Source organism: Aythya marila (assembly GCF_965140915.1).
Source record: "Aythya marila genome assembly, chromosome: 2".
In the NCBI taxonomy this organism is placed as follows: domain Eukaryota; kingdom Metazoa; phylum Chordata; class Aves; order Anseriformes; family Anatidae; genus Aythya; species Aythya marila.
The window spans coordinates 119358686-119384080 of NC_139043.1; the positions used below are offsets into that span (position 1 = coordinate 119358686).

At 32.5% G+C, this 25395-nt stretch overlaps 1 protein-coding gene across 11 annotated transcripts in view; it reads right to left on the minus strand.

Annotated features, from left to right (window-relative positions):
• The window catches only part of ASPH (aspartate beta-hydroxylase), a 117962-nt gene that overhangs the window by 79800 nt on the left and 12767 nt on the right, over window positions 1-25395 (minus strand). For 10 of the 11 annotated variants that reach the window (XM_082752671.1, XM_082752669.1, XM_082752670.1 and 7 more), the window contains 2 exons: window positions 21799-21948; window positions 19643-19711 (listed from right to left, as the gene is read on the minus strand). In XM_082752671.1, coding sequence (XP_082608797.1) covers window positions 19643-19711; window positions 21799-21877 — 148 coding nt within the window. In that variant the 5' untranslated portion in view covers window positions 21878-21948. Of the gene's footprint in view, window positions 1-375; window positions 4069-6410; window positions 6456-19642; window positions 19712-21798; window positions 21949-25395 lie in introns of those variants that run through there. The other variant, XM_082752665.1, reaches the window with a different exon arrangement.

Consider the following 25395-nt stretch of genomic DNA (forward strand, 5'->3'; position numbering starts at 1 on the left):
AGAAAACTGTAGTCTCTTCAAAATTGGGTAATTTCTTCTGACACCTAAATTATTGCAGATGGAGTTTCACCACTAAGTTGTTTACTATCTATGCCACTGAGTTTTTCTAAACCAGAAGGCCATGGAGAGAGGAAAAAAACAATAATAGCAAGGACCAATACCAAGATAAGAGAGAAAGAGAGAAAGACGATTCGTATCCTTCTTAGGCAAACACCTGTTCAGGATTGAGCAGGTCATTAATCATGACTTACTGTCCTAGTCACAAGAAGTACACTGAAAAGCTGGAAAGATTATGCCACGTCTTAAAGAGATTATACCCCCAAGAAAGAATGTACTGGTATTAGCCTAATCATCCACTCAACCATTGTTTAGGAAGAATTCAAGCAAGAAAAGTTCAGACTAGATCTAATGAAAAACTTTTTGCCCCCATGAGGACAGTCAACTCAGCAGGCTGCACACTGCATTCACATCGTGGAGGTTTTAAGTACCACACTGGGCAACACCCCGAACAGCCTGGTCTTATCTCTGAGCTGATCCTGTTTTTGAGCAGGAATATCAGACTAAGGACCTCTTAATGTCCCTTCAAAACTGAATTCTCCTATGATCGTTTTTCCTGGATTTGCATTTTGAGTTCCAAGGTCAATTAAGATAAAACTACTTTCTTAAATAAACTCAGACACACACCACCCCAAACAAACTAGTTTATCAAGACTTGTATGCACAGAACTCAATATAATATTATTTTTAAAAGCAGAGGCTACACAATAATGAACACTCTTCCGCTGCTAATGCTCTTGTAAAAATAACTTTATGTGGAACAATATAAGTATTATATTTAAAATCAGTTTTAAAAATATTATTGTCAGGTCTCTACTGGAGTCAAATATATGTCTGTACAAACTGGATTGGTATGTCTCCAAACAACTTTGCGTAAACTAGTAAGACCTTATCTTGCACCATAAGAAGCATATGTATTTATTCCATTATCCTATACAATGTGAACAGGAAAACAAAAAACAAACAGAAAAAGAATTAAAAGAAACAATCCTACTACTTCTTTTTTTTTTTTTTTTACATATCTAAAATTGTCTAAATGTAATTATGTAATTGACTGTTACAGTAGTTAAGCTGTATCTAAGAGCACTATGATTAAGAGTCTTACAGCCTCCTGTTGTTGACACCAGAATTTATACCCGTTTTTTAACCAACTTTCTGCCATGTCATAAAAAAAATTCAAAATATTACTGCAGTAATATTAAAGGCTACTTTAAAGTTACTTCCTCCCAAGTTACTTCCTCCCTTTTACAATCATCTTTAGCTATAAAGAAAAAAGCAGTTCCTCATTTTAGCCACTGTTCCAGACTTCAGAATCTGGAAGACCAGAAACAGACACCCTACTTCCACAAATGCTATTTACTTCCTTTATACATACAGCTTTTCAAATACATTCTCATATCTTCCAACAACTCACGTGTCCAAATTCAGACAACTTCAGTGATGAATGAATTTGGTACTAAAAAGAGATTTCACAACCAACTGGCATTTAGGGTGTATAAAAGGAAAGAAAGGACTAGTGAGAATATCTCTTCATTTTTGCTCGCACGTTTTTCAACTTTGTTTTCATGCTTTATGTATATCTGTATGTATGCTTTATATGAACTGTGCGTTATCACTGATTCCTGTTCGGTCCTGTTTAGTATGTAACAGCCATTTATGTTTTACAAGATACTGTTTTCTCTGATCTTTTTCTCAGAATGAAGTTAGGCTCAATTTTTACTTGTGTTGAACTTTTTGAATTTACATCTTAACTTGCCATGTTAAATTGAACAACAATATTTCAGTGAGATATACAAAAGCATGAAAGGTATCTGAGGAAAAAAAAAAAAAAAAAAAAAACTTTTACTGTGTAGCTATCTGTATAGCCTGAAGTACTACTCAAACAAAATGCTCTTTGAAAAAGAAACTTATTTAGAACCAGATAAATTTGGTCATATCTTGGCTCATGGATACGAAGATCTAGTAATTAGGTAACTCATTCTAAATTTCACTCCTAGACTGTCATATTAGGGAAGAAAATAAAAGTGATGTGCATTTAGTACTGTGCCACTATTCTCGAGAAGTGTGATCTGAATACTCCTCCATCAAACGTGTATTAACACCTAATAAAGCACAGATGACTTATCGTAACCATCATGACTGAGACCTAAAAAAACACTCATTATTGAAGTGCATTTATTAAATCATTTTGTCAAGATTTCACTAAGCACTATAATGTTCACAACACACGCCCCTTTTCCTTCCTTCTTCACACATACGAATGTTTACAACATAGCACAGTATATCAACTCTGTCAATTATAACAGCTGGAATCTTAAGTTACTCTTATTTTCTACAGCTTTCATCTGAACAATTTTTTTTTTTAATTTAAAAAAAGTCTGTTTGCATTTTGTACCTCTAGGGATCAAAGTATCTTATAGATATGTATGCTATATCAACTGCCTGACATAAGTGTATTGCCAACAGTTATATAGAAAATTTAAGCAGAACAAAGAAAAGAATATAGGAATTAACCTCCAGGAATTTAATCTCACACCATATGCACATACCCATGATCATCTTCTCTATTTAGTTTTGTTTTCTTTAGAACAATAATTCAGTGTTACAATAAGAAATCTTCAATTTCATTACAAATTGTTCTGAATCTTATGTAATTTTATTGTAGAATTATTATTTCAGCATACTAAACACCATTATTTACCTAGTAAAATTAGAAAATACTCCTTTCCTTACATAAATTTGTAAGCAAGTATAGATTCAACAAAATACTGAAATATATGCCTCAATAAATGTTTTGTAACTTTGTTTTGTAACTATTGAGACTGCTGGACAAATCATTCTTTAGTGCTAAAATAGAAGCTTGCTTACAGAAGTATCACATACTTAGTAAATGCTGTTGGAAGAAATTAATAGTTGCAAACCAAAAAACACAAACTGTTCTCTAACTTCAACCAGAACACAGTAATAGCAGCAAATCATTCTTCTTGAAATGCAAATGGAATCCAACAGCACCCATCAGAAAAGAAACAAGTGGCCCAATTTTCTTAAGCATTCATTACCAGAAACTTGGAAAAGTTGGGTAAACTGAAAAATGACAATTAATCAAGTTTTCAGACCTAACAGTAATAAAGAAAGAACAAATGAACAGCAGAATATATTGTCACAGGCTCAACCAAAACTTGTTCTAATACACGTCTCATAAATTAACACAACACAGAAGTTGGTTTGACTGTCTGGGTATAAAGCAGTCTTCTCAGTCCACTTCAAGAAATTAAGTTTAGCAAAGTAATAATTCACACTTATCTGTTAAGTTCCTATGACAATATATTCAGTTAATGCTCCTCTCTGTGTCCAGATAATCCTCTTAATATTGCTTTTAAACTTTCATTTGATATACAACATTACAATTTCAGTCCGGCATATTAACATATGTACATATTTGAGTTTCACAGCAGACATTTTTTCGTTGTGTTTATAATGCCAGTACATGCTTAACAGTTTTCAAAAAATATATAACTTTTGTTCACACATTTCCAAAAAGCCTTAGTTTCTTTCTTATTGCCATATTTACCACACTCTATAAATACATCGCAATTCTCATTCTTCAGTCTGTTCCTAATTAGCACAATCAGAACTCAGTTTACTTCTTTTCTTTCTTGTCTGTCTTTACAGAGCTTTCAGAATTTTTGGATGGATTTTTAACTACCTTTTTTGCTTCTTTGTCCTTTCCCACCTGAACAGTACCATCCTTTTCACCAGCTGATTTTTTTGTCGTCTCCTTGGATTTTACATTTTTGTCTAGGCTTTTTTCCTTTTCCTTTCCTCTGTCTCTTTTAACCTTGTCAGACTCTCTCTTTAATTTATTCGTATCAACAGGTTTCTTGTCCTTTCGATCAGCAGCATCTTTTCCTTTCCTGGCTTTCTTTTTTTCTTCCTCATCTTTCGTTTCCTCCTTCTTGGATTCCTGCTTCTCCTTTAATTTCTTGAGTGGTTCTTTAATTGCTTCTTTTACTTTTTTTTTTTTTTTCAGTTAAAAAAGAGGAAATGTTCAGTAAGAGAACCATTCTTAGATCAAAGAATGTATTTTATGAGTGACTATTTAAAAGCTTTGATCATCCTCACGCTTAATGCTTGTTAGATGCAAATTTAAACTTTTATATATGTACATATTTTTAAGATTTAAGCAATTTAAACAAATTAGTTTTGACCTCTGACCTCACACCATGCAGCCAGACAACCTCAGCTTAATATAATAGCATTCACATGAAGCATTAATCTAGGAAAAAACATGCCTCCAGTACCTTTCTGTTAACCAGCTTCTGTAGAATGCTAAAAACAGCTTTGTCTGTGAGCCTGAAAATCACTACATATTTTGAATCTGACAATGGTATGAACATTGTAGGGTCTAGAAATGTCAAGACCAAAAGATAATTTTTTTTTCCACAAATTTTATCAACTTCCTAAGATAATAAATGAAGTTGTTATAACAACAGAAAAGTATAGAATATCATTTTCCTTACATTATTGCTTCAGATTAGTCCAAGACTTATATCTTAAGAATAGATTTCACAAAACTAAGATACAAGTACAAAATAGTTAAAAAGAAATAATGTCCTGGTGAATCAAATCAACTTCAAAATAGATGTTCAATTTCATTTCACTATATTCATTGAAATCAAACTAAATGGTAATCAATTTGTACATTTTTCTTTTCCATATATGGTGTTAATAGCAATATTTGTTGTTGTTGGTTTTTTACTCTTTTGGAGTTGTATCTCTTGTGCTTATTTTCTCTATTTTAACTAAATCAGATATCCAGCTGAGACACCGTATCTAGATAATGCTTCAGAATAGTCAAAACAGCATTCTTCTTGAAACTAGGAAGTTCCATATTGACTTCCAGTTGACTCAGTTTTGAAAACCGTTGTCAGTACCTGCAGCATTCCCCAGAATAAAGAATTTTTAATGTTCAACAAAATTTAGAATTAAATCCATTAAATATATATATTTTTAGTATAAGTAGTAATACTCCCAGATTGTTTGAAAAAGAAATAAAGATTTTATATATATAAAATAGTTTATCTATATTTGATTTTTTTTATATAATATTTTTAATTTTTTATTCAGGTTTTTCAGAGAAAGAGTCGAAGTAGAAAGCAGGAAAATGATATTTCTCTTGAAACAACTGCCTGCCTGTATAACACCTGTGTAATATTTTCTATACAGTGAACAATGACACGGCTCACTCTAAAAGGAAAAACACATTTCCTTCCAACTGTTTTCTGGCATAAAGCATTTGGAAATTATCGCATTTCTTCATTCTCATATCAAACACCTTAGAAAAATAATTCAAAACACATGAAGGAGTTGTTAAATGACATTTATTAAGTTCTTGGAAAAACACAAAATTTGCCAAAAAAGTCAAAAAAGTCATAGCAAGCACAATGTGGAACAAATGCTACAAACTGCAACTTGCATGCAAAAACACTAAGAAAGTCACATTCATACAAGCATGATAGCTTCCCCCAGCACTTTGTTTCTAATGAGACTTTATATTATATGCAACCTGCATTTCTTATATACTGATAGAAACACAAAAAAACACATAGAAGTCTAATGTCTTTAATGCAACAAAGAGACTGCATTCTTTGTATAGCACCATGCTGTGGCAAGGTAACTCAGCACCTCCGAGTTAAGCTAAGTTAAGCACCTGAAGTACATCTAGTAGTTTGGTGTTTTGCTCAGGTTAATTTGCTTTTTGTCTCTTTGTTGCACTGAATACCTTTCTATGTCTTGGTCACACAGCAATGTAATTATGAATAAATATATGCTTTAAATTGGTTGCAACTTTAAGCTTTTTGAAAATTTATGAAGATCATCACTGCAACTGATCCTGCATATCTTACTAAAGGGAGTTTTTGAACTTTACCTAAATTTCTCCTCCCATAAGAAAAAATGTAGACTATTTAAATATAATCATAAGCTGAAATTAATGTAATCAAGTCCAATTACAATAAAGTAAAAGTATAGATAGTATCATAAATTCATGAAAAACAACAGAGGATTTGGCAGTGACCCAAACAGAACACTTATAATCCAAACAAGACAACTGTTACAGAAAAAATAAAAAATAAAAATCTCTGGTTTGGAAAGCACTGCCATTAAATGACAATAAATGGTTAAAAAAAGTTACCGAAAAATGGGAAGGATAATTGTTTGCTGCACCATTAGACAACACAGCCAACAAAGCTAGTATTAGTAAACATTATAACCTGCAATCTGTGTTTGCAACGTGCATGCACTTCAGACATCATTATCTGCAGAAAGTTCCACACAAAATAATTTTAAAGTACCTTTGACTTTAGTTTTTTTCTTGGCTACCCCTCCTGGCTCCTCACCTGATTTGTTGCAAAATGGAAATAGGTTACATACAAATCTGTGATGTTCAAATTGACAAAAAAAATAAATTTGCTATATAAAAAGTTACCTGTACATAGCAAACCACAATGCTATGGAGAGATATCTAATGTTACCTCATTAAGAATAAATCATCTTCAGTACCAAGGTTGTAGATGTAAGGCTAATTAGCTCAAGCAAAGTACCACGTCACCATATGCACGCTACTAAAGATGCTTCATAACTTCTCCAAGCTAGCTCAGTTCTCTCCACACAGCATAGCGCCATGTAATTATGACCAATATCCCAGCTGATTTCTATGCTAGGTATTGTGCCAGTTCTCTCTCAGACCCACTAAACCTGTATTTCTATGCAGTTTTTACACATATTTAATAAACACATTAACTCAAGATATCTTCAAGCACATATGTACTGTACCTTAAATAAATAGATTTTTTTTCTTACAATTTGTTACACAAAACTGATTAAAATAAAATTCACAATTAAAATGGAAACTCTGGAATGTATAGAGTAAAGGAGGTCAGATTATATATGTTCAGTTTTATTTTCATTTCTAGTTGTAGTGGTCTGGATCCACTTTATCGAATGAAAATACATGCCCAGGCAAAATGCGTCTTTTGCAATATGGCAATGTATTGCTCAAATTCAAAAATGCATTTGCCATTTTCCTTCCATCAAAATACTTGCTGCTTTATTTAAGACTATTTAAGACTGTTAGGACTTTTATTAGAAAATAAACCTTACTCTCCAGTCAAAGGCAGATGCTGCAAGAAGCTGACTGCTTTCTTTTGCCATTACCATTAACAGAAATTGAGGTCATTCAACATCTTGTGGAACTAGGCACAAAGCACACAGGAGAGGCATGAACAGTGCAAAAGCCTTCTCCAAAATATAAAGCAATTAGTGGCTGTATCTTTCTAAAACCATTAAAGAGACTGGATTATCATCCTGACGTGGATTAAGATTTAAATCCCATAAAGCATATGAATAATATGAAAGTCTTGTTGAGCTCTTGCCTCACAGATGACCATCATTGCTGAAGTACAGCATTCTAATTAAAAAAAAAAAAAGTTATTCAACCTTATTAACTCTAAGCAATAAGCACGTGTAACAATAATAAAACAATTTTCTCATATGGAAGGAAGAATAGACTCCCACATTCTTACACAGCAACATTAGTGAAAATAATAAGAGCTGCTCAGCTAAGCAGCACAAAGCCTTATTTAAAGCCCAGACCCTCCCCTATTTGCACAGTTAAAGTGTTCTTGCATTTTTCAGGATAATAACCATCTTACAAGTATGTCTTGACAGGGAAAAAATTACTAAGCCTGATATACACAAAAATATCATACAGATACTTCAAATTATTTTTAAATAAAAGTATATGCATTATGTTGGAAAGCAGATTACAAAATATCCTGTTCAGCAATTATTGATATTTAATTTGTAAAATACTCAGTAGAATACTCTTGTAAAATACTGTAATTTGTTTAAATACGCTTTTTATACAATGAATAGCGTTAAGACTGTCAGCAAACTAATAATGCCTTCCATAACTATGCAAATTGCATATTTTAACATAATATGGATATTCTTACAATATTTTGAACTTTATTGTTCTACATTTTAATATAACGTAAAAATAGTAAGTCATAAATCTTCATTTCCATCTGAATCACTACAGCACAGGTAAATCTCATTTGTGAAACAAACAGCCTGAAGCAAGAAATGGATGCAAAACACTTAGCTTTTCCAAGTCAGCAATGTGATTCCAGGAACCATGTGAAAAATTCTGGCACTTAAGTAAAATCATTAGCAGAGATGGATTCTCTTACATTCTCCAGGCATACAAACCAGCGTGCAGAATTTTAAGAACAACTTAACCGAACTTATGGACCATTCTTCTGTGTCATAATTTTAATATGTGGTATTGTGTTGTGTTTTTTTTTTGAGTTACTATTCAAGTTCCTCTTTTTTCCAATTAATCCTACATTATAAAGGTCCTGTGTTGACAATATAAATAGAAACATTTATAAGCATTTATAAAAGAATGCAACAGTTGCTACTATTTGAATCAACATATAAAAAGTAGACTTCAAAGTTAACATATTTGGATAGATTTCCAGTATTTTCCAAATACATATTTTAAGAAGTCATGCTACAACGTAAGCATTCTTGTTGAAGTGGATATTTTTACATAATAGTTAACAATAGATAAATTAATGTTTTCACTGATTTTTTAAAACTTAAAATATTACAAAGCATTCTAATTCCGCAACAAAACCCTGCTGAGGAAAAAAGGGGAAACTTTTCTTTCCTCATAAAAATTTTCCAGAACAAATTCCACATGAGAAACCGTAAGTTACTTCTTGTATATGCAAGTTATATTAGGCATTTAGTAATACTGAAAACTTTAATAACATTTTTATGCAAAAGGCTTTGAAGTACAGATTCCTATAAAACAAATTTCACCATATCTACCTGCAAAAAAGTTTAAACCTGCAGCATCATGCAGCAACTGTAGGCTGATTTAAAGTTGAATGTCATCTTACATTTGAAAAAGAGGCTATGTCACATTCACCACAGAAAGTATATTGTCAAAGTCAGCACTAAACAGCTATGAAACTGTAATGTGCTACCCTACTGCAATTTGTGCAAAGCCTAGGCAATGGAACAGAACGCATCAAGCTTTATCCATTACAGCTTGCATTCTGACTCTTCCCTTAACTCATAAGGTCCCATCAAATGTGAAAACAGAAATAAAATTTAATTTTATTACACAATAGATTTTTTTTTTGTACACAAAGCCTCCCTTAGCACACAGAAAATTATCAAGAGATGTTAAAATTGCAGAACTCAAAAAGTAATAAAAAAAATCTGTAAGGCAGAACTGTTATCAGACTGCTTTTTAGTCCTTCTTTTATTTACTGTCTCCAGAAGAACTGCTAGTCAAAAAAAGCTATTATTGTTTGAATACGCACCTGCAAATGCCTGTAGTATTTATAATATACTACATGGTGTATACAAGTTCTTCTGCCAAACCAAACAGCTTGCTGACAAGAAGGCTAGCACATACTTACCTTAAATTGATTTATTTTTTTTTTAATTCATTAACTGTATGCAGAATGCCAGGCATACGAAAGCCTGTAACCTTCCCAAATACAAACCAGCTTTTTAATTCCCACAACTGGCGCAAGAAATTAAAACAGAACAATCAGTTCTCAGTAAGTTACTTTAAAATGCCATTCCGCCCAATTTTAGATGTCCAAATCAGACACAAAGGACAGAAAGCAGTTTCTTTTCTGTCACAAACATGAATGTATCTTGCATCTTGTATGATAAGACATAAGAAACCAACAGACAAGTTTTTTGTCTTTATTAACTTCAACTTGAAGAATTTATCCTACCTGACTATATGAAATAAGAGTATTTATTTCATGCTTCTGTTTCATCATTATGAGAGCTGCTTAACTTGCAATTCAATGAGGAAAATAGTATACATCTGTCCATAACAGTTGAACTGCACACAACAGCTTTCAAATGTTGTCAAATTTGAATCAAATCATGTTTACAATACAGGTGTTTTCTTTTCCTATCTATTAACTATTATGAATTGAAATGAAAATCCTCCTAATGTTTCAATGCATTCTTCTACCCCTCCACACAACTGTAACTCATGAGTAACTCTCATAAAAATTTAATTTCTTCTAAGGCCAGTCACTGGAGACACTAGTAACACAAGACTAGTGTATAAAACCTACAGGTGATAAACAGCATTCACCAACCTTGAAACAAAAAATTGAACAAGTTCTCAAAAAGCTCATTTTTGAGAAAAAAAGTATTGGCAAAAGTTGCTGTCATTATTTCAAGAGATACGCAACATTTTCCTGCTTATTCTATGCGATTCTAAGTTCCTTTACATGCACTGTGTGGTTTTTGTTTTTGTTGTTTTATTTTACCCCATGTAAATTACCCTCTTATTTTTAAATTAAATATTGTTGAAGGTGGTCACAGAAATCCAGGGTTCAAACCTTTAAGTTCTCAGTTATTTCAGACTTAAGGGTACTAAGTTTTTTTTAGTCCCTATAATTTATTTACATTAGTATCACATTAAAGCGAGCAACAACAGCTTATGCTACTAAGGTTAGTGCAGTATTTTGTTCAAAACATGTAAACCTCTGCTGAAGACTGGCAGTTAAAATATCAAACATTTACAAACACTAGAAAAGAGCAACACAAAGCATCCCACGTACTTCTCAAAACGGTGATAAAACTAAGACTAACTTTAGTCACGTATTTCCTTGCGTAGTTTTGTAAAATCTAATTTAAGTGATCTACAAGGAACATGAAAGTGGCTAATGAAAAATGTTTTCAATTTTACGTAAATTACTAAATTTTCATTCTTAAGTAGCTGTGAAAATTAGCAATGTCCTGTTATTATATTACACATTATACTTTCCTCATGAAAACATTTATTTGCTTTTACTCTTATTTTAAAGGTCTTAAAAACTGTAGGTACAAAGCAGCAGCTTTGCTTTTTAAATTTTAATTCTTAAGCACTTTAAGTTCTTTGGATTTCAGTTCAAACATTAATTTACTGACTGTATTTTGTATCACTGATAGTCACCCCAAAGCAAACAACAAAATTAACATTTCAACTTCCTCAACTAATATCAAACACATGCTGTTGACTTAGAAGCAACTGTTGAGATATAGTCATTTTTTCCTTGGCTATTTGTATATTATATTCAGCTTAACTTTTTGGCTGGTAAATTGCTTTTGTTTATTTATTTTGAAAATTGCTGTCTGGTATAATTGAAGACTCATCTAAATCTTATTACCACTCTTACTGGTCCACTTCTATCTTACGACAATTCTTACTGCTTTTGTTTATTTATTTTGAAAGTGCCGGTATAATTGAAGACTCATCTGTATCTTACTACCATTCCTACTGGACAAGTGATGCTTGCAGTAACAATAATTATATGTGATTCATTAAGATCAAAAGTCTTTATCTTAAACTCCAGGAGGGCTTTGACGAGTCCTGAAGCAATGCCCATCACGAGTGTTTATTGTTTATTCAGCAGGAACTAACACAAGCAAGAGCTAAGACTTCTGAAAAACCTACATTCTGGAAACTAAACACCCTAGAATTCATCTACTGTTCATCTTTTTCCACACATTTAATAGAATCAACAAGGAACTTCCGTACTAACTCAGAACTCCACCTGCATTTCATCTCATTACGCTCAAGTTGACATTAAGTAATTGTATACTGTTATAACTATGCCCTATTTCAGTGTTTGCAACTTTTTTCACAGTTCAAGTACTCTCTCTCTCTATTTCACATGAAACTTCATCAGATTATCAACGTGTATTTTAACTATTTGGTATGAATTCCATGATACCCAATTTTCATAAAGTATCATTTTTTTCTTTGCATAATGCTTCATATATCCCATAGCAAAGACTAAAAATATGCATTATTAACTTTCTGATATTGTAATCCACAAATATTCCAAATAAAATAGTTTATGTTCTTATGGCTGTACTTGTATGTAAATCTTAAGTGGCAGACTTCACTTTAAAAGAAGTGTTTTGTTTGTTTTTTTTTTAAACAACTTGCTTAACACTAACATTTTCTATTTATAACTTTTTTAAAGATTGAGAACATTCTTATAGCTGGGTGGTTTAATTATAATGTTAAATTTTGAAACACATGGTAAATAGCTTTAAAATTGCCATGCTGAAGCAAGTGGAAATTAATTTGATTTAAAAAGAGGTTGAAATTTCACCTTGCATCCAATACAGTTACAATTTGAGCATAAACTTTATGTGGGGAACCGATACAAGCATAAACATAGCAGGCATCTCTATAAGCAATTTAATATATTATTAATAATACTGTAAGTACACTATTCCTGTATTAAAATTACAGCACAGTTTCACCTTTTAGGACTTGATGAAAATTGCAGAATACAGTTACAAATTACCCTTTCTATACCAGTAGCTTTATGATAGCAGATGGAACTCATGCACCTTTATTGTACACTCGTACAATATTTTTTGAACCACTATCAAAAGTTTCATAGAAAAGGGTAAAAAATTGTGTTTAGTTCTTGAACTTTGCAAGGAATAGAAGACATTACATTCTAATTTCTAATCTTTAATATATTCAGCATTACATATGAAACATACAATCACAGCTTACCACTTCCACAAAAGGCCCACCTTAAAAGAAAATCAAATCCAGAATAACCTTTGCAGTGTGATTGTGATTGTTATTGAAAAAAATAATGAAAATTTAGCTTGAAAACAGACAAATCAGGGGGGAATAAGACCATATAATGACATATCTTCTGAATGCAACAGACATTAGCTAGCTTAGAATTAATCTCAGTAAAGTTTTTCAGCACTTTTAGATAAAGTGCTTTTAATAAAACAAGTAAAAAGTATCTATCTGAGAAATCAGTGAATCATAAAATTATTTATTAAAATTATATTTCACAAGAGAATTATCATTGTTATGTCCACATTAAGGATTAACATATAAATATGTATTTACATAATGCAGTCATGCCAGAATACTTTACAATCAAAGCAGTTACAAAATGCTTCAGTTAACGTTTTGTATAAAGACAAATGTTACAGCGTTAACAGTAGAGGTTATTACACTTAGTTTTGTAAGTTTTGTGCACAAAGTGCACAAATTAAAGCACATACACAAGCCAACTACACAACTGCAGACACGTTTTATTCTACATATTTACACAACTGCGTAGTATTTGTCTTCCTGTCACAAAAATGGAAAAGTCGCTGAAAGGCTTTCAACTATCAAATCTACGTTGCATGGCTGATTTTAGTTCAATATTTATAGTGTCCATTTTCCTCAATGCCAGAAATTCCTGTCATATTAAGACTGATGATTTCATGGACATTTTTGAAAGCCAATCTAATTAGTCTTTCGGTCATTGGTTCTGTAAATCCAAAATAACACAAGTCTTTTTTCCCTGAACCCCTTCATTCTGTGACGTACCATCAACATCATCTGCAGCTTCGCTCTCTTCTTCTTCTAGTATTTCAAAAGGAGTCAATACATCATAGAGAAATGAGAGAAAGCCATAAAACCAATCAGAGCTTTCCTCTGCTAAAATATTAAGGACTTCCTCAAGGGAATCAATATTTTCATTACTGCCATCTTTGGTCAGGCCTACACAAGAATAGAGGAAAGAGAGAAAAAAAGGACAGCAGTTAGGTGGAAAGAGGAAACTGTAAAAGGAGGATCTGTGAAAGACAACTCATGTCACAGACAGCAGTCTTTATAGAAGAGCTAATTAGGAAATAGAAAGATGTTAGGAAAATATAATCTTTCAAAGTACAATTTGGACAATAAACATGCACAATATTATGCAAAAATCTTAAAACTGAAGGCAGCTTTGCTACTGTTCTTAATCTTAAAAACAAATTTGTCTATATTCAGTTTTCTTACTGTAATATTTACTTTAAGAAAGTTTTTAAAACAGTAAGACATGAATCCTACACTACTTAATATCATCTAATTTGCCTTTGCTTTTTAAAAACATTATGTTCAAACCTCAGAGGTTTGCAATAGGTAACTGAGAAAAATATTTAAAAGGAAACAATCTTGTCACAGACATATTATTAAGCATTAGATTTACTCTGTCAGGCACAATTTTGATTTTGCTTATAAGTAAGGACTGATTGTTAGGGATGGGGGGCATGTTTTTTAGTTTTTTCTTTGGTGCCTTTTTTTTTTTCTGAACATGCTTCTCAATTGTTTTTTCTATGACCTACATTCAACGTGATATCCTCAATCCTCAGGAATTAATTCCAAATTTGAGGACATACAGAAAAACAGAAAGCTAGATAAAAACAAGGAAGTACCCAGTATAAAGGGAGATTTTTTTTTTGTAATCCTTATGAATTGCTACATAGAAAATCTAAAGTAGACTCAAGATGTCTACAGTAGAGATGAGCAGAGCAGTGAAAAGCAAGCTTGTCATTTCTGATATTTAAGACCAAGACTTGCTATCTTGAGCTACAAGACACACCAATCTAACTGTCATTTGAAATACAAACAAAAGCAGGGTTAATGTTTGTTTTTAATTAAAACCTACTGTTTTGCAGTAACTAAATTAGAACATTTCAACTTTTCCATTCAGGGAAAAGTACAACAGAATGATCAAGCAATGATAAACACCAGTAATTAGAAAGCTTTAAAGCAGGACAGAGAAGAACTTTCCCTATTTCTAACCAGAACAAACCTTCGTTTGTGTTGGAAGATAGAGCAGAAAAGCGGACTAGGGGAGAAGACAGATTGTTGAGACATAAAATTAAGTGAACATGTTGCACATGCAGACTACAAAGCAAGATTAGGTGCAGGTTAATGAAACATTCAAGATAAAGAAGTTTACGGCAGACATTTAACATTTCAGCGTATTTTTCTTACAGCACATAGTGAAAGTATCAATGATAATTCTGAGGAAACTTCCAAGTCTTTGATGTTCCACATCCTTGTACCTGGATGTCCAGAACCTCTACTTGAGTGACCAGCCATTCTCTTTAATTTTTCACTGGATAGCCCAAACAGCTTAAAAACGACAGACTGAATCCAGGAAGCAATCAAGGTTTTATAAATATCCCTCTCCAACTTCTTCCATGGCTTAGTTCTATAAAGATTAAATTTTATAGACTTAACTTTATGTAAAACAGTCAGTCATCATTCTAATTTGTTTTCAAACCTTGGACCAAATGACACAAACCCAATTAACCAAGATATATATACTGAAGAATGACATTTCAATTTAAGAATAAAAACTTGTATCTTAAAAAAGTAAAATCAAAAGTTATAAACACTAGATTACAAAATATTTGTATAGCTCTATTTTTTTGGAATCTGTCATCAAAAAGAAAAACAAAACCACATAGATTTCAGGTAGCATTTCTGTAAACATGTGAATAACCATAAAGCAGCTCCTACTCGTCCTAAATCAAGAAGGCGGCTCTCGGACAATTAAATTTGTGAAATACAACGTGGCGTATACCAGTATATTTTCTTTGAAAATGATTAGTAGGACACCAAGGAGAACCACAGAAACTGTGAGGGATCTTACATTCCTTTTGGGAAAAAAAAAAAAAAAAAACAAGAACACCCCAACAACAACATAAATGAAACCAAAACCCTTTCTTTATAACTTTTTACAAAACCTATCCAAGATGCATATAATGACCTTTAAATATAAAAGAAAAACAAAACTTTAGTCTGAGCTATAGAAAATAACACTATTTCATATATTCTTTTTTCTTTCCTAGAAAAAGTTGAAATAAAAAAGTACCAGTAATCCATATTCAACCTATTTTTGCCTTTTATGATGCCCAACTTCTGGCACAGCAGGGATTGCCTACATTTTTCATTCCTATATAAGTGAGAATAACTACTTTTTAAAATAAAATTCATAAACAAACACAAACATGGTAGATACCACCTGAAACTGGTGACAAAAAAACACAACACTCCCCTATAAGGCCATAACATGCCAATTCAGTGACTTATAGGAAACAATTGCTTTATTTCAGGAGAAGTCTATACGTTGCCAATCAAGTCAAACACATATCTGAGAAATCAAAATCTTTATTCAACAATGTTAATGCAACCACTTGCAGGTTTTATTTATCATTTATTTATATTTATCATTAACATTTATTTATATTTATCATTTATTTATCAAGAGAGAGAAAGTCTGTCTGCTCCTGCAAACACCTATTCTAGGAGAGTGAGCATATGCAAGACTTCAAAATTTGAATGTGCTACAACAGAACATAATAAAAAATAGAAAAGAGTATGAAAATTATCCTGAATAAATGAACCACGTATAAACAAAAACCTCTGAATTTCTACTATCTCATCACATTTTCTGAATGTTCAATCAATCTTTGTATGATTGCTTGCAAGTACATACGTATTTTTTATTATTATCACTTTTACTATACATGTAGGCAAGCTGGAAGAAATGGTTTGTAGATGCTCATACTCGCCTTTGACTGTTCACTGATACACCAGGTTAGTTCTCTCTTCCCCCCCCCCCCCCCCACACACACTTTCCATTTTCTGCAACTGCAGTGCAAAAAAATTGTACTAACTACTGCAGTTATTTAAGTAGAATTTCTCAGGAGATTGTTGCTTGTTAAAAAGAAGTGAGGTATTAAAAATAGCTCTGAGGATTCAGACAGACACAGGTGTTCCCTATATATATACATACATATATATTTGGTTATATATAAAGTGGTAAAACCACTGTTTCTCTACACTGAGCTAAAGTGAATACAGAGATATGACACTCCTCCTTAACCAAAGTTTTTAGAAGTTTGAAAGACTATTTTATCCTTCCTAGTTAAGAGGATTATTTCTTTCAAAGAACAATCAAAGTGAGGTAGACAAAAAGTGGGAAGAGAATTATTGATAACAGAAGCCTTCAAAGGAGCAGATTAAGAAACCTCTCTTGCAGTCACCAAAAGGAAATCAGTAAATAGATCCTTACAAATACCTGTGAAACAGGAAGAACCTGCGAGATAACTGTAGACTAACTTCAATAGTGTTTTGTTTTTTTTTTTTTTCCATAATGCCTGTAGGTTCCTTCACATTTCAACCCCAGGTAAGTTTTAAAAAATGAATACGAAACTAACTCAACAAATATTTGAGTTTGGCTGACTGGATTTTCAGTTGTTTTTTCTTCTTATTTCTTTTGCTACAGAATGGGGGCAGGAGGAGAGGTGGAAGAACACACTTTCTACAGTTTTCAAAATCCACAAATACTTGAACAAAAGTATTAAGAGTCGTAAAACCTTCTTTGATTTCATAAAAATCAAAATAATTGTCCCTGTAACTTATACATACAAGAAATAAAATCACACATTTTAATCTTTCTACTTAGGTATGTCCAAGTACTACAGAAAACTAAGTATCAGCTACTAAAACAATTTTTGAAACATAAGATATACTGTTATAAGTATTTCTCAAAAATTAAATGAACTTCAAAATACATTAGTCATTAAAAATGTGAACTGAAATTTTGTATAACAAAGTTATAGAAGCATACAACAGTAAACCACTGCAGGTGCCAGAGATTTTAATATACACAGTGGTTTGGCAATAGCTAAAGACCAGAAAATTAAAAAGCATATGACTTCCTAGAAGTATACACACAGTAATATCGTTTTTTTGTTTTGTTTTGTTTTTTGTTTGTTTGTTTGTTTTTGTTGTTTTTTAAGTCAACAGAGAAACCAACTTGTTGTGACTTCCTGGGATTTTCCTCTGTGTCACAAGTCTTCAAGCATAGCATATGTACTAACAAAAGCCCCACAAATAAAAATATAAAGGAGCCATGCATTCGATATGTAGAAAGTTACCCTAATGCAGTTGAATATAGGCTTACTGTGTCTTCTTTACTAACTTCAAAGACTCATTTCTGGAACACAAATTCCTCAAGAGGGAATCTAGTCTTTCAGATTCTGTATCAATAAAATAATTTAGTCTGCATAAATAATACTGCTGTTCATTTTTTTAAAGTATATTTTAAACACCAACAAGCATAGTAAGTTCCTAAGAGCTTCAATTGGTATTATGTCAGTTATTAGAAAACATTTTTATACTTATAATCTGCATCTATGTTCAGTAACTTTATAAAACTTACAATTTCATTTGTGCTGCTGAAAATACTCTTAAATGTAAATAAGATGAAATCTCATTTCTAAGGCAGTTTTCAAAAGTAATAAAAAATAACTTTTGATATGTGACCTTCTAGTGTCACACTTGAAGTATGAAGTTTAAATGCATGATAAGGCAAGCTTATAATAGAAACGCTGTCATGTACGGGCAGAATTCCCAGCTATATCATGTTGCATAAAACAGATTTAACAAAGCAGCAGCATGTTTCTGGTGACCACCTTGGCAGTCTGAATGAAACTAATCTGACCCACAGAAATTGATATCCACTTTCCACACACTACATAACAGACAGAGAAAGATTAGGATTACAATGATGCAAAATGTTATCTTATTCACTATTTAATACACAAATTCTATCTCTGAAGACCCTCAGAGAACTGGAGATCTCTGGAGTGCCTCTCACATTCACACCACTACAAACAGGTTCAGTAATTTTTATTACATGGGTTTTCTTTAACTGTGATGGGATTAAAAAAATGCCACCCCTAAAAGACACTTACTTATTTCTTCAAACACAAGTAGAGAAAAAAATAAACTGACAAGAAACTGATTTTTATCGAGTAGGACTTCCCAATAGCATGCCACACTATACTATTAATAAGTTTGACCAGTTTGAGATATTCCAGCTTCCCCTCTGCTTTTTTTTTTTTTTTTTTTTTTTTTGGGGGGGGGGGGGGGGGGAGGAGGTGTTGGTCATTTTTTATTTAACTTGCTAGGTTTCTGTAATCAGAACAGGTTTATATTTCTACCAATCAGTTAAATAAACTTCCCAGTATCACTTTTAGAGGTATCTATCCAATGCTTGTCTGTGAATATGTAGATGGTAGTGCTATTTTACCTACATCTTCTAGCACAATCACAAAGTAGGTCTGGCAATTACAGCTTCCTTTTGAAGAAACCTAGCGAGCTGAAAGACTTTCTCCCAAAATACAAGGGAAAGTGCTTAAAACAAGTGTTTAATGCCATTTAGCTTTTGAAAGGGCAAAGAAAACAAACAGACTTTTGGAGAACTCAGAATAGAGGGAAGACAGTACAAAATACACTAAACAAATACTCGCAGTCACATAACAAAGGCTTGTTAGAACTCATTTTAAAATGGACCTGGCTTAACATGTTTACATGAACAATGTTTCAACTCTTAAAGCATCTTAAGCCCTGCCTCTGATTAATTTATTAATAATCACAATGATCTTGCAACAACTGATAACTTCAAAACCATCCTACAAGTAATCATGTGCTTTCCACTTTTAGTGCTATAAGTTCTACAACTTGGATGAGAAATAAGACATCACAATTAAATAATTTTAAATTATTCAATGAGGAAAAAACAAAATTGTTTTGATTATAAACAAAAATGGAACATGAATATTACAACTAAATTATACTGATTATTCTGATTATTCGTCCTGTGTTTGTACTTGCCTAGCAATACTTTAGCATCTTCCACATCAAAATCTCCATCTCCATCAGCATCGTATATCCCAAGCTTGCCTAAAAACAGAGAGGAAGAAGAGAGAATTTGGCATTCAGCAGCTTGTTTCCAACACATTTTTAGTGCATAATGGCTGATGGTCAACACTAGACTGATACAATATCGTTTTTGATTATTTAGTCTTGCCTTAACCACATTTTAAGTTTCCTGGAAAATACTACAAATATTTTTACTCCTTTTCTTCATTTCGTAGACTTCAGACTGAATACTTGGTCTTTTTGCATGCTTTTAATTCAGTGCTCAAAGGTTTAAAACAAATACATAATTCAGTGATGCAATTTAACTCAATATGCTTTGCTCAAAAGCAAATTTAACAGTCACCATGTTTAAGAATAGAAACAAAATATTAAAACAAAAGTTAATCAAATAACCACCATTTATTTTCAGATTATATGCTTCTTGCAATTCTAAATTCTCAGAATTAAGATACACCCACAATTTTATTTTCAGTGCTAAGATAATAGAAGGAAAGCAACATACTTCCTGGACAAAGAAAGAACATTCCTAACTATCAACAACTGTATTACATTCAGTGCAGACAAAATTTTGTCCACCTTTTTACATGTGACTAAGAACAGACATCTCACTTTTACTCTGGTAACTGCAGCTCTACCAGCCTTAAATATAATCAAGAGGAGAATCCAGTTTCTCTTCAAAAAGAATTTTTAGCATAGGATTATGGTATCCAGGATTATAAGTGTCTTGGGATCACCAGGTGAGTAGAGAGCTAATTAGCTCTAATAAAATTCAAGCTTAACTTCAAATAGGATAGAAACTCTGTACACTTTTTGCAGAACTCTTATTCCTTACAGTTTGCCAGCTTATTATTAAATTTGTCCCTCTCTAAATGAAGGCAGAACATGAGTGCAAGTACATTAAATGAAATATAGTTCTTAATATGATACTTAGAAAATTATTGAACAGTTTTGTGAAAGAAAAAAATTCAGCAATAGGTCTAGACTACGCAAAAATAAGGTCATTACCATTGCACCAAAGCTACCAATTAGAAAAGATCTTTATTTACTTAAGGTTAAGCACAATAAGTGGAATAAATATACTGTAAGTATACTAAAAATAAAAAGAACAGTATCATATTCAAAAACAGGGCAAAGAATTAGGAAGATGAAAAACGACTATCATGGCATTATAGGAGAACAGTATTTTTTAAAAAATTAAGAATTAAAACAATTTCTAGCCAAGGGACAGAAAAGCAAGCTTATTTCTCTAATATCCTACCTTGTAGTACCTCTGACAAGTTATAACGGAAATCCTTTGCTTTGGCTGCATGCATGGTAAAAATATAGAAACCATTATTTGCATCACTACACCTAATTAAATTTCAAACTAGAAGCTTCTCTTAAAATTAGTCCAGATCAAAAATGATGTACCAACAGACTCGTAAAGCTGTAAAGCCTGTAAAATCACCAGTTGTAGAAGTGCACTTTGAAACCTACAACATAAGGTCTACCTATGGTCATACATCTTGAAAGTTGAAACATTAATTGCCATCCTTGGATACTATATAAACAACACTATCTTATTGTCATATTGAGATTCAATTAGCACTGTTACAAGCTTAAAGCTGAGGTCATTCAACAGCACATTCACAAGATGACAACCGATTGTCCCGACACTATAGACAACAGTCCATGAAAGGAAGAGTAACAATATTAGCCACCTACTTTCAAACAACCCTCTACTGCAAGTTTTGAAATAAGGCATCTTAAGCTGAAGTTCCAATTGAATTGCTGTATACGTTACAAAAAGATGAAGATTTATCCTTGAAGTTTTCTTCAATTCTTAAATGCATCAAGTATTTCAATAACCTCTTTCAGTCTTATGAGAATCCCATCTTAACATCAGAATAGAGTTCAGAATTAAAATGTACTTTCTGAATTACATTGTGTATTCTTATGTAGGTCACTTGCAAACACCGCAGTAATCAATTCAGCTAGCTAGTGAAGCACTGCTCTGTAGCACTCACATGAAGCGTAATAGTTGGTTTCCTCTCTGAAATGCAAAATGGCATCTATTTACGGCACGTTACAGTATGTTTGAAAGGTCTTTTATGATTTAAAATTCTTACCTAGTACTTCTTCATAATCTACAAGTTCAAACCAGACAACTGCTACTGACGTCCAAACTCCCAGCAAAGCAATTACCATAAACCAAGTGAAAAATGAGCTTCCAGAGAGGCCTTCTTTCTTTCCATTCTTGCTTCCTCCATGCTTAGTCTCTGTTAAAATAAGGCAAACAAATTAAAAACAAATGGATTTGTATACAAGTTAAAAAATTATGGTTAAGCATATAATTATAAATGTTGTGGGTTTCTTATGACTTGTAGGTGTCATATCACTGTGAATTCCAGTGGAAAGCTTAACGGTTATCTAAGTGGTAAAGCCTCTATAAGAAACAAAAAAGAAAACAACAACAAAAAAAACACAGGTAGTGTGTTTAACAGCTTAGTTAGAAATCCCCTCCTTCTACCCCTTTGGTGTATATTTACACAAAGCTTAACATTTTTGAGATGTTTGGCATTTGTGCCAAGCCTTCTCAAACTGCCACCAGAGGGCAATCCAATCAGCAGTAACACTTCTAAGCAAAAGTATTTCTTCTAAAGCAATGAAGACTTTCAAAGCTAGTTAGTACTGACAGAGTTCATGAAATGAACGTGAAAATTCAAATAGCATAAGAATCTAAAATCTAAACCATATTGAATGTAAAACTTCAAGATCAGGCACTCTAGTAACTAAAAACATCTCCCATGCTTCTTAGAAGTGTTTGGAGATTCACTACTATTGAGTACTTTACAACTTCGTGACCTGTGGAACGTGCAAGTAAAAGTATGACAAGGACTGAATGCAAACCACAGACTTGTCTCTAATAGCACATACAGGAGTCAGTGTACATAAAAGACGTGGTAGTTCTAAACAGACCACTGGGCCAACCTAGCTGTAGGGGCAGAGGCATTCAAATGCACACCACCAGTACAGAAGACAAATTGCTTGGTCCAATTTAGGATCAGTTTAGGTAAAGATGGAGCAAATGTGCATCCAAACAGATGTCTGCTGCTCTTCACCAGAGCTCATGGTCTATTCCTCTGCTTGCTGAAATTTACTGCTGCAAGGCACTCAGCTGTAGTTCCATGTTGACCAGCCCCGATTCACTCCCTTCAAGCACCACCTTTGCCCATTCAGCCACATTCAGTCCCATGGCTAGGGCAAACAGGGTCCAGCAATCCATGCCCAAGTTGCAAACTGACAGCTGTCATGATTTACTGACTCTTCAAAGAAAACAAAAGTCTCCCTGAACTCTGCCCATCAACCATATTAAAAATATTGTTTTTCACTCTGCAGACAATGATGACCAAATATCTTATTATAGATATAAAAAGAAATGCTCTCAAGCAAGCATAAATGTAAGTAAAAATGTTAAAAGAAACTGAGCAAGAACAAAAAAAAAAAATATCCAGTTTCAGGTACAGAGACAGAAGGCTGAGAGCTCAAATCCAGAAAAGTAAGTATTAGTTGTTGTACTAAGTCAACAGGTTTTTTTTAAAAAGTGATTCATCTGAAGCTCAAAATTCACTGTTACTCTTAATGTTTTCAAAAATAAGTTCTTAAAACTTCACATAATGCTTAGGATGCATATAACTGAAATTTTACGTTCAAATAGAGAAATTTCATTTAAAATAATGACCTTATATGTAAAAAAAAAAAAAAAAAAAAATCAAATACAAGATATATCTTTAAAAATATACTAAATGATAGCAGTGACTCAAACAAGAAAATATTCTCAATATTTCCCTTGCTAGCCTTTCCAAAATTAAAACAATAAAATTAGAAGCAAACAGTAACTATTTTGATCTTGACCACATACATGTACATGCACTTCAAAATCACTGGAGCATTAAAATGTAGTATTTTAATGATGAACATAATTTACATTTGGTTAATTTAGAAAAGTTACCTAACTTTTGAGTGGTGGCTCATTTCAAAGGGGCAAAAAAGCAGTTGAAAACCAATAGTTCAAGCTATTTATTAGAGTAAAATTATTTCTTGCATTCTTCAAAAATACTGTAACTATAATAAAATAGGGAGTTAACTTTATCATACTAATTGCCAAAAAACGTTTGTCAACACTGATCATGGAAAAAGAATAAAATACCCTGAACACCTAAGTATTACCAGGATTCCTCCTTACAATAAAAGGGAGTGGCTTTTTAGAGATAAATAATGAGAAACTAGTGGCTTATTTCCCTATATCTGCATCAGATATCATATAGAAGGACTTTCAGACCTTGCTTTTCAACAGGTTCATAGCTGTAATGAACTAACCTTTTATTACATTTATTGTGCTATGTACCAAGTTCATAGCAATAAAAAATAGCTGGCTCACTTCAGCCCTTACTGGTGCAGCATTTAATTTTTAAAAATATTTTGTTATTACTACTATTATAAAGATCAAATACCAAATATTTAGTTTACTTTCTACACTAACAAAATTTCCTTTGTATAGACCACCAATAATATTCACAAACTGACAACTTAGCTTCATCCCAGGCATGTCTCACTTGCTAATATACAGTACCCTAATTATACGTACACAAAGTTATGATAAGTTATGTACTTCTCTCATGTAAGAAAGATGTACAAGCACCTTGAAAATGCACGCAGAAGCAAGCAGCATGTGATAATGCATTCATAATTTTATCAACTGTATATGAAAATTGCTTAAACCACCCTTGAACTGGAAATTTTAATATTCAAAAATCAACTGTGTAATAGCAGAACTTTGTTACACCTGTGTTCCAGTGAAGTCAATGGACACATACATATATTTAAAAAGGGACCACTAGCCAAAAACATTTTAAATTATTCCAGGTTACAACTTTCTTCTAGAGCAAACTAGAGGCAAAAAGAAAGGAGCATTTTACTGTATGTCATACTTATTTATCTTTCTTACTTTACTTGTTCTGTACTTTCCTGCTATTTGCCTATGGAGAAATGGGTTTTATTTAACAGAAGAGAGGAATAGGAAAATGGGAAAAAAAAAAAAAAAAAAAAGGCAGTTTAAGTAATTAAGTGTAATTGTTCTTTTTCTTTTCTCTTTTTCTATCTCCATGAAAATGGCTATCACATTGTTCCGTGAAAATCCCTTAAACAGATGCTGTTATAAAAACATCTTTCTCAAGTCACAAAAACGCATTTTTATGCTGCGCCTTCCTACCTTACAGGCATTTTATTTCCAAAATTCTTGACTAATTCTGCTAAGAATTCAGCCACAGCAGCTTTACCAGGTAATGCTAATTTAAATGGAAGTTATGTAACATAAAATTCATGTAATCTCCAACAGCCAAACACACACAGACCAAAAAATTGCGAGCCATTACAGAAGACTGCCTCTGGCTGAGAACACATTCCAGACCGCTAATTCTAAATTCAAGTCCTTTCCCTGCATGTGCTGCCAGCCATGTCAAAAGTAGGTCACCTTCCATATCTGGTAAGCTTTTGCTTACACCACCAGATGGCTTTATGCAGACATAAAGTCTTAAATTGTGCTGCACGCCTCACCAGCAAATTTTTAAAAGTCCTATACCTCACTCATCCAAATTAAGAGTCCTGCTTAGATAACAACAACAAAGCCACATTTAAAAAAAAAAAAATCTCTTTACTTTAGCTTA